Genomic DNA, 17,237 nt, shown 5'->3' with positions numbered 1-17,237 from the left:
GCTTTAACTTGATCTTTGATGATGTATAATTTATTTTTTGTGACTAATGTGTAAATTATGAAATTATAAAAAAAGTGTAATCATGAATGTTAATTAACAACACGTGATTGTATTTTTTTTCAATTTTGCTAAAATAAAAACTGGATAATTCAAAAAAAAAAAAACTACATAGGCATGATGAATTCCAATTGATTTATAATATAATGACCGGATAAATAAAAAATATATTTTGTTCGAACAAAATAAAAAAAATTGTATAGTACCAAATCTTAAGATGGATTTTGCCTTTTATTAATCATGATCATACCATGTAAAGTTGATAAAATGGAGATTTGGCCTTTTATTAATCATGACCATATCATGTAAAGTTTAATTTAAATATTTTATCTCAACTACTATTATTTTACATATAAAACAAAAATTAAATTAAACATCAAAAGCCGGTTTAAACAAATAGGCCAGTCTAAATTAATGGAAGATTAAAAAAAGAAAAGTTACCACGACAATTCTCCTCCAATAATGGAAATAAAGTGTAAGAAAGTAACCGTACGGATTTATTCTGTACGCAGCCGTTTCAATACAAATTTAATTTCCAAGATAATTCGATTATTGATCCGAAGAAAACGAATCATCTAACAACTGAAACTAATGAGTCAAGTACAGTTCAAATCCTAACTCGTGACTCCTCAGATGTCCCAACACCAATCAAAGAGCAGCGATGGGCCACCCTTTTACACATTAACAGACTTTTATTTCGTCCTTTTCTGTCTTCATCTTCGTGATCAGCCCTTATTCTTTTGACTTGAGTAGACTTGCTGAACAAACTGTTTAAAAGCAACAACTTAGCAAATAAGTTACTGGTTTTATTTAAAAAGGTTCGATCTTGGTTTGTTTCTTGCAATTTGACCGGTTGGGTTTCTTTAGTTCTTGATAATAATCTTGATGGCAGCATCATGGCGGGCTGAGTCTTCTTCATCAAGAAGAGGTGATAATTATGGTGATGATACTGTTTGTGTTGCAGTTGGTAAAGATTTTGAAGAGAGTAAGCTGAATTTGTTATGGGCATTAGAGAATTTTCCTGCTAAAAAGTTTTGTATTCTTCATGTTCATCAGCCTGCTCAAACTATTCCTCTGGGTAACCTTTTTTCACTGCTTATTATGTAGTAGTGTTAGTATTATAGTTGAAATGTTTATTTTTTTTTTGTGTGGGTTGATTTTTGAATTTTGTGTTTGCAGTTGGTGGGAATTTTCTGGCTAGTAGACTGAGCCAAAATGAGCTGAGGGATTTTCGAGAACTCGAGAGGAAGATTATGCACAAGATCTTGGATGATTACCTTCTGTTATGTCACCAAGTAGAAGTAAGTTACTGCTTTGATAACTGGGACGGGGAGCGTTCGTGGGAGGAAATTAACCCACAACTTTAGTATTTTGCTGTCTAGCGCTTGTACCATTAACTCGTTGGTTAATTAGTCTGAATTGTTGAGATGCATAGAACTGCATTTTGTATTCTTTATGAAGTAGCTCATTCTTGAAATGTCTATTATATGTTACTGTATTGTACTGTCAACGAGATGTGTTGATTTGTTTTGCAGGTCCATGCAGAAAAGCTCTGTGTTGAGATGGATGATATTGGGAGGGGGATTATGGAGCTTGTTTACCAGCATGACATAAAGAAGCTTGTTATAGGAGCAGCAGCAAATAAATATTATTCAGAGTACTAACTCCGGCTTAATTGCAATTGAATTTCATCATTTATGTTGCTGATTGATTAGATTTTTATTCCATAAACATGATTATATGCAACCCAAGGACAGCAGAGTCAGACGATGTAGTAGTGTCGCTAGCCAAAATGCATTTATGTCTATCAATGATGTTTGGTTATGGCGTGCATTTTGTAAGTCGAAATATCAAATAATGGAACCAATGGCATGCTGTAAAGTTTCATAGTAGCAATGTAATCACCCAAGTAGAACTGGCATTTGAGAAATTGGCCTACATAAAGGAACTACCCTACTTGTTTTGGTGTTTTGATCACCAATTTCTTTTACGGAATTGCATTTGCATTTTCCTTTTTCCTCCTCTAAAAACTTTTTTCTTTTTCCTCCGAATTTGATGTAACTGTTGCAATTGCAGGGAGATGATGGATCTCAGGTCTAGTAAGGCCAAATATGTCCAGCGACGTGTTCCTACTTCCTGTCAAGTTTGGTATACCTGCAAGGGGTATCTCATACACAGTTGGTATGCTTGACAAAACACAATTGTGAAAATGCATTCTTTAGCTTTTTAATTTAAAAAATGTTTGAGAGACATTGATTTAGTATGTTTGCAACTGTGAGTTATAGCTTCTTATGCTCCCTTGTCATGGGGTGAGGTGAGTCAAGAATTGATAATTTGATTAGTCACTAACGCGATTTCCATATTCACATTCACAGGGAAGCTGATTCAACATCCTCTACAACTACCAGTGGGTTTGCAGACTCGGCATCTATTTCGCATCATAGAAATGAAGGAGGTGGACATGAGTTAGAATTAGTTGAAGTGCCACAATCAGAGGACGATAGTCATAGTCTTGACACATTGGTACTACAAAACTGTTACACAGACATTAAACTTCTATATGCTACATGTTCTACATCAGTCCATTTCTGGGATCAAAAGATCAATAAGGTCTGAAATGGTTTGTCTAGCAGGAAGGAAGTAGTTTAGATCAACTTTATGGTCAACTGGAAAGAGCAATGTTGGAGGCTGAAAAATTTAAACTAGAAGCATTTGAAGAGTCGCTTAGGCGTGGCAAAGCTGAAAAGACTGCCGTTAAAGCTGTTTGTAGGGTAAGGTTCCCCAATCTATGAATGAAGACTCTAGTTTTTTTCTTGGATTACGAATTGACTTCTTCTATGATTAGAACTTGTAGCATAAAACTTAACGGAAAAACATGTGTTGCTCACCTCATCTAATGTCAAATAATATTTCATCGAACTCATTAGTTAATTATGGATGGAAGTGGATAAAATCAAATTTGCTATCCTTATTGCTTAAAGACATTTATATCTCTACAATATTTTAGAAGTTAAATGAGAAACATTCATGCTAACACAGGTCCTTAAAGGTTTCATGGTGTTCATCCTGAAGGTGGCCATTTATTGGAAACTATTATAATCCTTATGAACTCAATACGAAGGTTTCAATATCTTAATGGACTCTTGTCCAAATTGCTAATGATCTTCACAAACATTCATTCACAGGCTAAGACATTAGAAACTATGTATGCAAAGGAGTTGAGGCACAGGAAAGAAACTGAGGAAGCTCTAGCAATGGAGAAAGAAAACCATCAGAGGACAAAAAGGCAGCTGGATGAGGAGCACTTGGTTACTAAGGATCGGAGATTATTTCAGCAGATTCAAGTCTCGGGCTTCGATCAGAAGTTAAAAGAGTCGAACGACGAGATATTCTTTGCCATGGAACAGTGCAAAGAATATAAGAAAGAAAGAGATGAATTGCTGGTGGAGCGAGACAATGTTATCAAATTAGTAGAGGAGCTTTCAAGAAAACAAACAAACACTGCCTCGTGTTCGCAAATGAATCAGTCTCTCTCTGATTTCTCTTTGTTAGAAATTCAGGAGGCAACTTGCAACTTTGACCCATTATTAAGGATTGGAGAAAGTGGGCATGGAAGCATTTTTAAAGGTACTCTTCGTCACAGTCCAGTAGTTATAAAGGTGCTGAATCCAGATAGCATCCAAGGGCCTATAGAGTTTCAACAGGAGGTAAGAGTTGACTCGAGTTTACTTTACTTTTCACTACAGAATGGAAGATCTGAAATTAATAATCTATGAAGCACCGACACTCCGTCGGAGTGCCGTATTTAGGGGGTCGACACGGGGACACGCGGGGGACACGGCGGGGATACGTACCCGATACGCCACGTGGTGTGTCCCCGTACCTTTGACTGGTCAAACGGGGACACGCCGGGGACACTTCTAGTGGCATTTTAGTTAATTTTAGACTTTTTTGTATGAATTTTCTTTTATAAAAAAAATTAAATAAATAGGTTCAAATCCAAATACAATTAGATAATAACATAAACTAAAATCTATTTTTAATTTAAAAAAATACAGCAGCCCTCTATTTAAAAAAAAGCAGTAGGCTATTTTAGAAGAAAAAAACAAACAAACAAAACAGCAGCCCTATTTTTTTTAAAAAAATACAGTAGCCCCTATTTTAAAAAAAATACAGCATCCCTATTTTAAAAAAATTACAGCAGTCCCTCTCTTAAAAAAAAGAACCCTAACCCACTTCTTTATGTTGGAATTGTTAGTTCAACTAATTTACGTATTACTTACGCATCTTATGACATAATATTTATTGTTTTTTCATCTTGAAACCTTATATACGAGTAAATATATAATTTTAACAAATAAAAAAATTGCCGTGTCCCCGTCGTACCCGTGTCCTATTTTTTTCTAAAATGATGTTCCCCGTACCCGTACCCGTGTCCGTACCCATACCCGTACCCGTATCGGTGCTTCATAGTTAATAATTCACTATTATCTGATATAAATGTTGTTTTTTCTGTCAAATAACATATGGTCAAAATCCTAGGTTGTCCATACTTGTCCTATTAAGTCTGCATTAGCAGCATTTATGCAGTGGTAAAATCAATATAGAGGCACTATTCTCAAGGAATTCTGTATGGTTTCATAATATAATAGGAAAAGTATGTACAAATCTAGCGCATCATGCGAAAAATGTAATGAATGCTTGACCATGGTATTTTTGGTAGGACTGAGCATGTTGCTAAATTATGTTCAATCTATGGTGAATAACATGGTCAATATTGTTTTGTTGCAGGTCGAATTATTAAGCAAGTTGAGGCATCCTAATGTGGTTATTCTTTTTGGCGTGTGCTCTGAGGCAAGTGCTCTTATTTATGAATATTTACCGAATAAAAGCCTTGAAGATCGACTCGATTGCAACCATAACACTTCCCCCTTGCCTTGGCAAGCTCGAACACTCATAGCAACTGAGTTATGCTTTGTCCTTATATTCCTTCATTCAAGTAGCCCTCACAGCATTGTACACGGTGATCTTAAGGCGGACAATGTTCTCCTGGACGCTAACTTTGTATGCAAACTCAGCGACTTCGGAATCTGCCGAGCAAACTCTCTTCTTGAAAATGCAAGAGACATGACACTTTCTCATGAAATGGACCCAGAAGGAACTTTCTACCACTTGGATCCTCATTTCCTTTCAACAGGAGAACTGTCTCCTGCGTCAGATATTTACTCATTCGGAATTATATTGTTACAGTTATTGACAGGAAAATCTGCCTTCGATGTAGCAAACGATATCAGATATAAGATAGATGAGGGAAATGTGAGTTTGTATTTGGACCCTTTAGCTGGGGATTGGCCAAATGTACAAGCCAAGCAATTGGCTCGTTTGGGTTTAAATTGCTGTGATATGAACCCCAGCAACCGACCTGACCTTGTGTCGGAGGTGTGGAGGGTGCTTGAACCAATGCGAGATTCTTGCTCGACATCTGTCCAGTATGGTTCTCAAGATAGTGAACAGCCTCCATCATATTTCGTTTGTCCCATTTTACAGGTAAATCTGTTGTATTATTATCCACAAATACGTAAATTAGACTCGCGAATCACTTGGATGCGCGAGCTAGATTACTTTAGGGAAATTCCGAGAATAAAAGAAACACGTCTTCTTACTTGGTGTTCCAGGCATTTGTCTTTAATCATAATATATGCAGCTCAAACCAAGTTATGTCTGGTTACATTTTGTTTCAATACATTGTTTACAGGAAGTGATGCAAGATCCTCAAGTGGCGGCAGACGGGTTCACTTATGAAGCAGGGGCTTTGACAGGGTGGTTAGAGAGTGGTCACAATACTTCGCCGATGACAAACCTTGTGCTTCCACACTTGAATCTTATTCCCAACCGTACTCTTCGTTCTGCAATTCAGGAGTGGCAGGAACAAAACTAACGCCCTTCTTTAAGATTGATAATGCTATACTTTGGCAGTCATGTTCAGTGCAATCCAAGGAAATGTAGTTTTTGTGTCTTCTCAATTTCAGATAGTGTAAATGTTTAGTTTATCTATTCAGCTTTTCTCATTTGTCCTCCAGCAGACACCTCATGCTTCAGATTTTTTGTTTAAAAATATGCAAACTTTTAGAACTTGAATACTTCAAGTATGGAGTGGCAGCAATTGAGATCTTCATGCCAAGAATTAAACTTGCAATTGCTGCTACTTTCATACCAACTTTTTAAACAATGTTGCCGCTGGTGAAGTTTGTCATAATTTAACAAACAAATTACATTAAAATTCATTTGATGGGAACGTTAAGAATTGAATACTAAACTCCTATCTGAGTTATTAATTAGCAACTGAATACTATTAAATGGCTTGTATTACTCAGTGTAGTCAGAACCGAACCGGACCGGCCAATTTGACCAGAAAAACCAAAAACCGGTCACAGCACCGGTTCGGAATGGACCAATAACCCGGTTATCAGAGACCCTCTTTTTTCTGATCAAACCGGTCGGTTAACCGGTAAAATTTAACGGTTAATCCAGGCCGGTTCGGTCAGATAGCCAGTATACCACTTTTATTAAAAAATGAAAGTGGGAGGTGTGGGAATCAAACCCACACCATTAGAAACCTTTGTTGCCTAACTAACCATTGAACTAAGATTGGTTTATGTGTACAATGCACCTATTTATGACAATATATTATAGCTGATTGTAATAAAAAAAATTAATATAAAATTAAACAAACAATATTAGTTCTTCTTTTTTAATTAAATTTTACATACATAATTAATAGAAAGAACTTGATTATAATTTTTTTATTTAATTTATTTTTTTAATATGAGTTTAAGTCGTTGGATTTTAAATTTGTAATCTCGATAATACGAGTTTAATTTCTGTTTATAAATTGCTTGAAGTCTTATACTTTATTTTTTAATAAAATATTCTAATTATTATTTTGATAATATGTTGCAATTTGTGCAAGAAATTTTATTATTCTATATTTTTTATTATATAAAATATTTATTTCTTATACAATTATATTAATAATTATATTAATATATTATTATTTTTAACTCCGGTTTATTCCCGGTGGAACTTCTAACCCTTCATCTTCTGCCCTCACCGGTTCAGTGGCCGGGTCGGTTTTGATAATATTGGTATTACTATCATTGAAATGTTCAAGACAACAAATTACGCGGCTTTGCATTCTTTTTTTTGATAAACTAATTAACAAATTGCTCATTATTTTTCTCTAAAAGGTATTTTCTCTATATAAGCAACTCCCTTATATATCATGTTAGTGTTCTTAAGCTATTCTTTTTAATAGAGTTAAGTTGTTATTTTTCTCATAATTTATAACTCCCTGGTCCGATCGGACCGCTGCTCATTTTAAATTAAAATTAAAATTAAAATTTTTAAGTCTAAAAAAAAACGCGGGCACCTCCATTTGCTTCATCTTCTTCCCCCTTTCCCTCTCTTTTCTCATTCAAAAATCTCCATTACTGAAATTCTTGGCTCTAAATTTACCAAACCCTTTCAATTATCTTGTGCAAATCCTTCAAAAACTCATTACCCATCATCAATTCATCACTTTCCCACAAAACCCATAACTTTTTATCTCCAATTTCTTCAAATCCATACCTAAATCCCTAAAACTACTTTCTCTTTCTAACTCATCCATGACTCCTAAATTGAAGAAAACTTGTTCTAAAAGGGCTCCCATTAAAGAGGAAGAAGAAGAAAGTAACATGGTATCGGCTCAATGTGCGGAAAATTCCCAACCTAAGAGGAGCGGGAGAGTTCCAAATCTACCCACTCGGAGAACGGGTACTGCCTCCACTACACGAGTGGATATCTCAAATCGGGTAAAAGCTCCTTTTCCTATCTATAATGAACTTCATTGTGAACGGTTTACCTTGATTAGAGCTAGGGATTTTCTTGAGGCTAGAGAGTTGGGTGATATTCATTTGAGGAGACTTGGTTTAATGGATGATATTGAGCGACATTTGAATACGTGGGGGTTGTTGCATTTGAGTTCGGTTTCACATGATGCTTATAAACCTTTGGTGTATGAATTTTTGACAACTTTGCATAAATTGGAAGATGAGGATTGGGAGGTATTGAAATTCACGGTTAAGGGTGTTGAGAGGACATTTAATGCCTCCGTCTTTGTTGCGTACTTCCAAATGAGGAACGAGGGTTTGAAGGAGTTGCCTAGGGATTTTGATGCCAATGCTATATGGCGGGAACTCACGGGGGAAGCGGAATTCAAGAGAGGGAAAACGAAAACGAACATGATCAAAGATTTGGCGATTCTCATATGCTACAAATGGTTTAGTGTCTCTGTGTGTGGTAGGACGGAATCGAACACAGTCAACAAAGAAGATTTATGGCTTCTTCATTGTTTGATGCACCCGGAAGCACCGCAAATGAACATGGTGTATAGAATCTTCTCTATGCTTAGGGGAATGGCTTACCCGCGGGACAGTAATAGGGTGATTGGGATGGGATTTATCATTTCACATATTGTGGAGCAATTTGAAGATATTCCCGATCCGGAGTTGGAAGCTATGGAGAAGTCCGAGTCTAAGTTGATGGATAAGTACTACTTGCAACATTCTCACCTCATAGACTCCAAATTCAAACCATTTCCATGGCATTTGAGAGATGCGGTTAAGAAGATTTATGGAGGAAGGAATCCCGAGGAGGAAGCCGAGCAAGACGTAGAGGATGAGCAAGGAGTTATTCCGCCGGAGCAAGCCGATTTTGGGGCTGTTTTGAGAGATGATGCGGGGGCCGGTTTCAGCCGCTTTGAGCATGTACCTGGAGGTAGTTTGTGGGCTGAGATGAATCGCCAATTCCGTGAGACCAATGATCGCATTGATGAAATTCAAAGAGTGGCAAACCGAACTTGGAGGCACCAAGAGCACAACGGGCGTCTTTTACGACAATACCTCAACCTCACAGGGACGGGGCACTATCCGTCTCCACCAGGCACGCCGGAAGGCCAATGAGTTTTTCTATCCCTTGCACGTTTACTTGCCTATTTTTAATTGCTTTATTTGGTTGCATTGAGGACAATGCCAAGTTTTCGTGCGAAGGTGGAATTACTTGTGTAGTGTAGGTTTTATATGCTTTCTAGGACTTTCTTGTTGTTTTTATGCTTTTGTTGTAGGATGTTGGAACTTTTTGTGTTGTTAATAGTTGGTTGTTTTTGTGACATGTGTATGGAATGTTTGAATGTTTGAACGTATTAAAAACAAATGAACAATGCATGTTGTGAAAATGTAATGCCTTCAGAACATGTTTTTGGTTGATTAGGACGAAACACATACTGACCATTAATTGATTCTTGCGTTGATTGTTTGACTTTTGGTATGATTGTCAACCTTTGAATTTTTTTGCGATTATTGATATGATGTTGAATTGGTGAACTTGCTAGCAGGACACACTAATTTTTGAGTGATAGAGCCGTATAAGCACTATTTTAATTGTTTATATCTTTGTTGTGTGTGTTTGATTGCATGTTGACATCTCTAAATTTGAGAGTCAAAAATCCAAAATAAAATAAAATTGACAAGAGGTGCAATTGCAAACCAAAAGAAAGATCAGTAGTTTTTCAGCTTATTAGCCTAATTTGTGCAAATAATAAATTTACGTATATGTAATTATAATGATAAATCATTTTAGAAAATTTGAACTTTGTTTTTAAATTATTTATATGGTTATCAAAAAATCACAAAAGACACTCATTTGATTCATTTTAAGAAGTTGAAATATTTTTTTTAAATTGCAATATCTAAGATAACAAGGCAATTTAAGAGCTGTAACCCTTTGGTAAAATATATCATAATCTTTAAATTTTGTAAGTTCGGTTTCCTATTTTTTTTATTTTTGCCAAATATATATACCCACTTGTTTGCAGTTGACGTGGCATAATATTGTATAGACCAAGTAGGATAAATTTTAAGTGGAAAAAAAAGTAGGATAAATTTTATACATATCTACGTATAACATTGCCGTACTTTTTTTTTTTTTGGATAATTAGGGGAAGGAAAGCGTTTGTAGAAATTGAACCCATGACCTAGCAAATGCTGCCTAATGCTATACCATTCAAGCTTAAAACTCATTAGTCTATTGCTATATGTTAATTGTGGATGTAGATGGCAAAGATCAAATAAATAATGAACCAAAATGATGATATCTAAAGATCATAGTATATTTGGCAAACACGCTTACATTCTTGATAGATAAATTTATTTATCAGATAAAAAAAAATTCAGATGCTATACTGATGTAATTTTTGTTTTCAGCTTCGTGTACTGAGCAAAATTAGGCATCCAAACTTGGTAACACTTATTGGAGCCTGCTCAGAAGTTTATTCTCTAATCTACGAATATGCACCAAATGGAAATCTTGAAGACCGACTACAAAGCAAGAACCAAACTTCCCCATTGTCATGGCAAGCTCGAATTCGCATAGCTACTGAATTATGTTCTGCCCTTATATTTCTTCATTCCAGTAAACCTTACAACATTGTACACGGTGATATAAAACCTGGAAACATCCTTCTTGATGCTAACCTTTCCTGTAAACTCAGCGATTTCGGAATCTGTTGGGCACTTTCAATAGATGTGACATTGCGTCACCAAACTGATCCATAAGGAACTTTCCTTTACATAGATCCTCATTTCCTAACTACATGTGAATTAACTCCAAAATCAGATGTGTACTCGTTTGGAATTATATTGCTACAATTGTTTACAGGAAGGTCAGCCCTTTGAAAACTAAAAACTTTTTTGGATCCCTTAGCAGGTGATTGGCCATTTGTGTAAGCTAAACAACTAGCTCACATAGCTTTAAAATGCTGTGCGATTGACCAGATAAGCCAACCATATCTTGTGTCAGATGTGTGGAAGGTGCTTGAATCTTATTCCCAACCGTATTCGTGATTCTGCAATTCAGGAGTGGCGGGAACAGCTATGAAACGCCCTTTCTAGATTGATTTGGAAACTAAATGTAGTATTTGGCAGTCATATTTGGTGCAATCCAAGATAGACTGCAGCATCTGTAAAATGTAGTAGTTTTTCTATCTCAATCTAAGATAGTGTAATATTTAGTTTTTCTGTTAAGCTTGTCTCATTGTTCCTCCAGCACCCACATAATTATAACTAGGGGAAAATGGAACCAAGCTGAGTAACCAAATTGAATTCGAAAATTCAGTTTGGTTTTAGTTTGACATTATAAAAGAAATTCAGCTTACTTTGGTTTGATTTTATTTTGAGAAAAATCAAATTTTGATTTGATTCAGTTCGGCTTTAACTCATTGCACCCTACTTAGAGTTTGAAAACTTGAACACTTGAAGTAAGGAGTGGCAACAATTTAAGTCCTCATACCCAGAATCAAGCTAGCAATTGCTGATAGTTTTATAGGAACCTTTTAATCAATGTCGCCGCTAAATCTCGCAATAATGAGGTTTGGCATATTTATGAACCAATTAAATAAAAATTGATTTGATGGAATGTTAAGAACAGGATGGGCCAAGAAGATGTTCGAAAGTTAGACATGGTCATAAAGTTGACGTGCTAGACATATATATTAAACTCCCATTTGAATTATATACATTAAATGAAAACTATTGAATGATTATTAGTAGTATCATTGAAAATTTCAAGACAACATTTCCAATCGCGGCTTTGCTTGCTCTTGACTTTTGATAAAACTAATTAACAAATTGCTCATTATTTTTCTCTCAGAAGTCTTAGCTTTATATAAGCAAAGCAAATCTCTTATCATTTTGGTGTCCTTAAGCTATACTTTTTTCATGGCAGAAACGGATGATACAGTGTATATTGCTGTGGGAAAAGATGTTAGAGAGCAAACTCTGTTGTGGGCATTAGACAATTTTCGTTACAAGAAATTCTGTGTTCTTCATATTGATCAACCTCCTAAAAACGTCGAACCGAGGGAGTCCTTGTCAAGCAGAAGAAGAATAATAAACATGATGCTGGATGAATACCTTCTCATATGTGTATGTCGCCAGGCAAAGGTATATTTCTAGGATATTAAACACTGCAAGTCACCGAACTTACTTATTATTACAGAAAGGGTATTAAACTTCATTTTGTTACAAAAAAGTCACTAAACTATATATTTTGTTACAACGAGATGTCACTAATATAAAACGCACCGTTTTGACACTAAAACGCACCATTTTTGCTTATGTGGCAAGCCGGAATTACAAATAGGAATATAACTCAGTGACCTTTTTGTAATTCACGTTAAGTTTAGTGACCTTTTTGTAACAAAATTTGACCGAATCCGCCGTAGTGACCTCCCGTTGCAATAAAAGGTATAACTCAGTGACCTTTTTGTAACAAAATGAAGTTTAGTACCCTTTCTGTAATAACAGATAAGTTCAGTGATATAGGGTGTTTAATATCCTATATTTCTGCTTCAGATCTTCCTTCTTCATTTTTCAATTTTTCATGTTTTATTCTTATTAGTAATAATTGAATTAGTATACTATTTGTGAAGTATTTTTTATTAAGATAACTATGTTGTTATTAGCCAATTATGAAATATAACTAATTCTACATGGACAATTTGTTTACTATGTGTAACCATAATTAGGGCTGTAAACGAACCGAGTTGCTCGGCTTTTAGTCAATAAGAGCTCGGTTTGTGATTGTTCGTATCCTAATTGAATAGAGTTCGAACTTGATTTTATGTTTGTTTATTGAAACAAGTTGCACATGAACATAGTGGTGTCCGACTCGTTTATGTTTACAAACAGCTCGTATATGAATCATTTAATTATTCGTAAACAAGCTTGTATATATGCTCGATTAAGAGTTCGTGAACTGACTCGTATATGAGCTTGATAAGGAGTTCACAAACAGACTCGTATAAATGCTTGATTAAAAGTTCTCGAACTAGCTCGTAGTTAATTAAATATCAAATATTTTATATTAATTTATTAAAACTACATAGTTTTAAACAAAACTATGTAGTTTTGATATAAAAAATGTTTAATTGTTTGTATTCGTTTCTTTAACTGCTAAACGAATAAGGTCGCAAATGAACTTGTTTAATGTGTTCGCAAGCTTGTTTATGAGCTCTTTTGCGAGCTTTTTTTTAGCAACTAAATAAATGAACACGAGTTGAACATAAATGCTGATTTTTTTTAATGAATCAATCATGAACAATTTGTTTGAAACTCGAACAAACATGAACACCTCTTCATATATATAACTAACCGAATATGAACACCTCAAAGAGCGGCTCAGCTCGGTATATTTATAGCCCTAACCATGATATATGGTTTAGGAAAGTATAATGAGAATGTTTGGTGTATGAGATGTGAGAAAATTAAGAGGCCGTTTACTTGGTCGAAAAACAAAGGGAAATAGGATTGGAAATAGACGATTTCTATTGTTTGTGTTTGTTTATCAAATTTATACTTCTGTTGATGATTAGTGGATGACTCATTCGTTTGTGGATGTAAGCTTAATTGGCCGAACAACTTAAATCCTTTGTGATATTTGTTTAGTTTATAATATTGTTGTTCGTTGGATCAAATCCACAATTATATACATACTGAATGGTTTGGATTCCTCTTGTGCTTACCAGTTCGATCACAACACTTCTTACATAGCTTTTGAAGTTTCTAAGAACTTGTATTTGTAAAGTAACAATTAAAACTAAAAATGGGCCTAAAATCTGATGCATTTTAACCTCAATGGATTTGTTGTGAAGATTGCTGCAAACAAGATATGCATCAAGAGGGATGACGTTGGAAAAGGTATTATAGAGCTTATATGCCAACATAGTATCAACAAGCTTGTTATGGGAGCAGCAGCAGATAAGCATTATTCAGAGTACAGCCCACTTTGTCATGGAATTTCTTCCTTATTTTCTTTTTGGTTTTGAATTGCAAATACTTAACTTGTAAAATTGCAGGGGAATGAAGGATGTCAGGTCCAATAAGGCCAAATATATCCAGCAACACATGCCTTATGCCTGTCGGGTCTGGTTTATCTGCAATGGACGCCTTATCGTGAAAAGGTAGCATTGATCAATGTCATTTTACATATCAAAATGCATAAAGTCATCAGCTCCATATGCATATGCTGTTAGAGATAATACTGTTGTTGTAGCCACACTTGAAACCTTTTGAGTTCGATTCTCGACTCCCATGATTGATTAAAATGCATAGGGTAAAGTTGGCTTGTGCTTCACGTTTCAAGCCAAATAGGCATTCCTCTTGAGCTGTATAATCTCAATGTATGATTGGTGTTCTTTTCAGCAAGAGCAAGATTGCTGAATTATTATGGACTGAACCTCTTGGAGATTTACCGTCTGCCTCAGAGCAGAGAACGGAGGTCAATGATCTTCTGAATTCAAAGGTGGTTTGAAATATTTCACCGCACATGTTCTCAATGATTATTCAATTTATCAAACAACAGTCATAAACTGTCTGGTTGGCAGGAAGGAAGTAGTATCGATTTGCTCTATAGTCAACTCGAACTTGCCCTGGTAGAGGTTGGAAAGCATAAACGAGAAGCATTAGAAGAATCACTAAGACTCGATGAAGCTGAGAAGACTTCTATTAAGGCTCTTTTTTTACGGGTAAGATCTCTCAGACTCGCAGAAAAAATAATTGAATACACCAAAATATCATTTTGCGGAAATCAGTAATTTGGTAATCATCTTACAGGCTAAAGCATTAGAAAGCTTGTATACTAAGGAATTGAAACGTGGGAAAGAATATGAAGAATCACTAGCAAAAGAAAAGAAAACGCTCGAAAGAACAAAGCACCAACTGAAAGAAGCACAAGCGATAGCTACAGATTTAGATAATAAGATAAAAGGGTTGCTAATAGAGAAAAACAATCTCCAGATATTAGCTGAGAAGCTTGCAAAAAAGCAAGCAGAAGATGCTTCAGAATCACAAATGTATCAGTTTCTTTCTGTCTTCTCTTTGTCAGAAATTAAGGAAGCAACCCGTAACTTCGATTTAGCGTTTAAAATTGGTGAAGGTGGATACGGTAACATTTACAGAGGAAACCTTCGCAAAACGGAAGTTGCCATTAAAGTGCTGAATAAAGACAGCTTGCAAGGACCCTCCGAATTTACACAGGAGGTGAGAATTCGTTTTAGCAGGAATTTAATATGTAAAATACATGCTTCTGCACTCGACCATTCACGGGTTTTTTAAAAGGACAAAAATGAAAACCACATTTTCTTTTCTCTATGATAGGAGTGTTACTAGTGTATGCAAATGATACATGACATATGTGAAGTTAAATTTAAAATTTAATTTCGTCTTATACCAAAATCCTTTTAATTCCAGGTTCGTGTATTGAGCAAAATTAGGCATCCAAACTTGGTGACACTTATCGGAGCCTGCTCAGAAGTCTATGCTCTAATCTACGAGTATGCACCAAATGGAAATTTAGAAGATCGACTACAGTGCAAGAACAAGACTCCCCCACTGTCATGGCAACATCGAATTCGCATAGCTACCGAATTATGTTCTGCCCTTATATTTCTTCATTCCAGCAAACCTTACAGCATTGTACATGGTGATATAAAACCTGGAAACATCCTTCTTGGTTCTAACCTTTCCTGTAAACTTAGCGATTTTGGAATCTGTCGAGCACTTTCGGTAGACGTGACATTGCGTCACCAAACTGACCCAAAAGGAACTTTTATATACATGGATCCTCATTTCCTAACTACAGGGGAATTAACTCCAAAATCCGATGTATACTCATTTGGAATTATATTGCTACAATTGTTGACAGGAAGGTCAGCCCTTGGTATAATAAGAGAAATCAGGAATGTAATAGATGAGGGAAAACTGAGAACTTCTTTGGATCCCTTAGCAGGTGATTGGCCATTTGTGCAAGCTAAAAAACTAGCTCGGGTAGCTTTACAATGCTGTGCGATTGACCCGATAAGCCGAGCAGATCTTGTGTCAGAAGTGTGGAAGGTGCTTGACTCCTATTACTAACCGTACTCGTCATGCTGCAATTTAGGAGTGGAAGGAACAGCTATGAAACGCCTTTCCTAGATTTATTACTAAACTGAATGTTGTTCCTTGTAGTCATGTTTGGTGTAGTAATATTCAGTTTTTCTGTTAAGCATTTCTCATTGTTCCTCCAGCACCCACAAAACTAAAACTAAGGGTGCATGAAAATGGAACCAAGCTGAATAACCGAATTGAATCAGTAATTTTAGTTTGGTTTTAGTTTGACATTATTAGAAAATTTGGCTTACTTAGGTTTGATTTTAAGAAATATCAAAAGTTTGATTTGATTCAGTTTGGTTTTAACTCAATGCACTGTTTACAGAAAGTGATGCATAATCCTAAAGTGGCAGCAGACTGATTTACAGTTTACTTGCTAAGCAAGGGCTTTAACAGGGTGGTTAGAGAGTGGTCACAACACTTTGCCGAAGGATCTCATGTACAAACAAAACTGTATAAAAAAGGAATCTTACTATAGATGGTGGTTGTTTTAGGTAGATGGCCAAAATCTCAAAGTAAACAATGTTACTATAGAGCGGCTTGCCAAAATCTCGAAATCTCAAAGTAAACAATTTTCTATCGAGAATATAGTAAAAAATGAAAACAAGTAGTACCTGAATCAAACATCTCCTCCTATTTTTCATGCTTGATCGCAAATAGATTGGTGCATGCTCAACAGTCGACGTCTTTAGCTTCCCCATCACCATTATCAGTCTGTGCAAAAACCGACTGATCTATCAAGTTGGATGGAGACCAGCCATCCCCCAATATCAGTTTCGGCCTATACAAAAAAAAAAAAGATGATTAGATCTAGTCTGTCTAGTTGAACGGAGATCTACCATGCCTCCTAATATCATCGACTTGTTCATCGTCATTTTTGACAGGTTGCCCTTTAATTAAAATCAACCGACAATTAATTCTTGATTCTATAACAATAGCAATTCACCTAGTAAGTCTTTCATTATGTTCATGAAAAATTCTCCTCATATTTATTTCAGTAACTACACTAAGTCTTCAGTGCAGTCCCCAAATTATTAATACTGAAAAACAATTTCAACAGTGTGAAAAAAAAAAGCTTTGGATGGACGACTGGTTTATACTAATTATATTTTATTGAAGATAAACGAAACAGTTACATGGGTAAGAATTTAAGAAAAT

At 35.5% G+C, this 17,237-nt stretch overlaps 2 protein-coding genes and 1 pseudogene across 3 annotated transcripts; all 3 read left to right on the top strand.

Annotated features, from left to right (window-relative positions):
- Positions 1–664: 664 nt before the first annotated feature.
- LOC126654095 (U-box domain-containing protein 33-like) lies at positions 665–6,136 on the top strand. Of its 2 annotated transcripts, none has more exons than XM_050348151.2 (9): positions 665–1,135; positions 1,237–1,358; positions 1,593–1,714; positions 2,134–2,238; positions 2,433–2,580; positions 2,688–2,828; positions 3,243–3,764; positions 4,849–5,604; positions 5,813–6,136. In XM_050348151.2, exons 1-9 carry the CDS (start codon positions 943–945, stop codon positions 5,993–5,995), a joined length of 2,292 nt encoding a protein of 763 aa, XP_050204108.1. In that variant the 5' UTR covers positions 665–942; the 3' UTR covers positions 5,996–6,136. The 2 variants fall into 2 exon arrangements, with proteins under 2 accessions (XP_050204108.1, XP_050204109.1); XM_050348152.2 differs by having other exon boundaries at positions 666–1,135; positions 2,691–2,828.
- Positions 6,137–9,055: 2,919 nt separating this feature from the next.
- On the top strand, positions 9,056–11,236 carry LOC126687941 (U-box domain-containing protein 33-like; annotated as a pseudogene).
- A 482-nt stretch (positions 11,237–11,718) lies between these two features.
- Positions 11,719–16,373, top strand: LOC126686536 (U-box domain-containing protein 33-like). The gene is made up of 7 exons (XM_050380638.2): positions 11,719–12,095; positions 13,805–13,926; positions 14,009–14,113; positions 14,355–14,454; positions 14,537–14,677; positions 14,766–15,191; positions 15,402–16,373. The coding sequence occupies exons 1-7, from the start codon at positions 11,871–11,873 to the stop codon at positions 16,062–16,064; spliced, it is 1,782 nt and encodes a 593-aa protein (XP_050236595.1). The 5' UTR covers positions 11,719–11,870; the 3' UTR covers positions 16,065–16,373.
- The last annotated feature ends 864 nt before the right edge of the window (positions 16,374–17,237 follow it).

The sequence above is a fragment of the Mercurialis annua genome, linkage group LG6 (assembly GCF_937616625.2).
Source record: "Mercurialis annua linkage group LG6, ddMerAnnu1.2, whole genome shotgun sequence".
Lineage (NCBI taxonomy): Eukaryota > Viridiplantae > Streptophyta > Magnoliopsida > Malpighiales > Euphorbiaceae > Mercurialis > Mercurialis annua.
The sequence above is the reverse complement of the archived record's forward strand: the minus strand, read 5'-3'. Positions and strand labels throughout refer to the sequence as shown.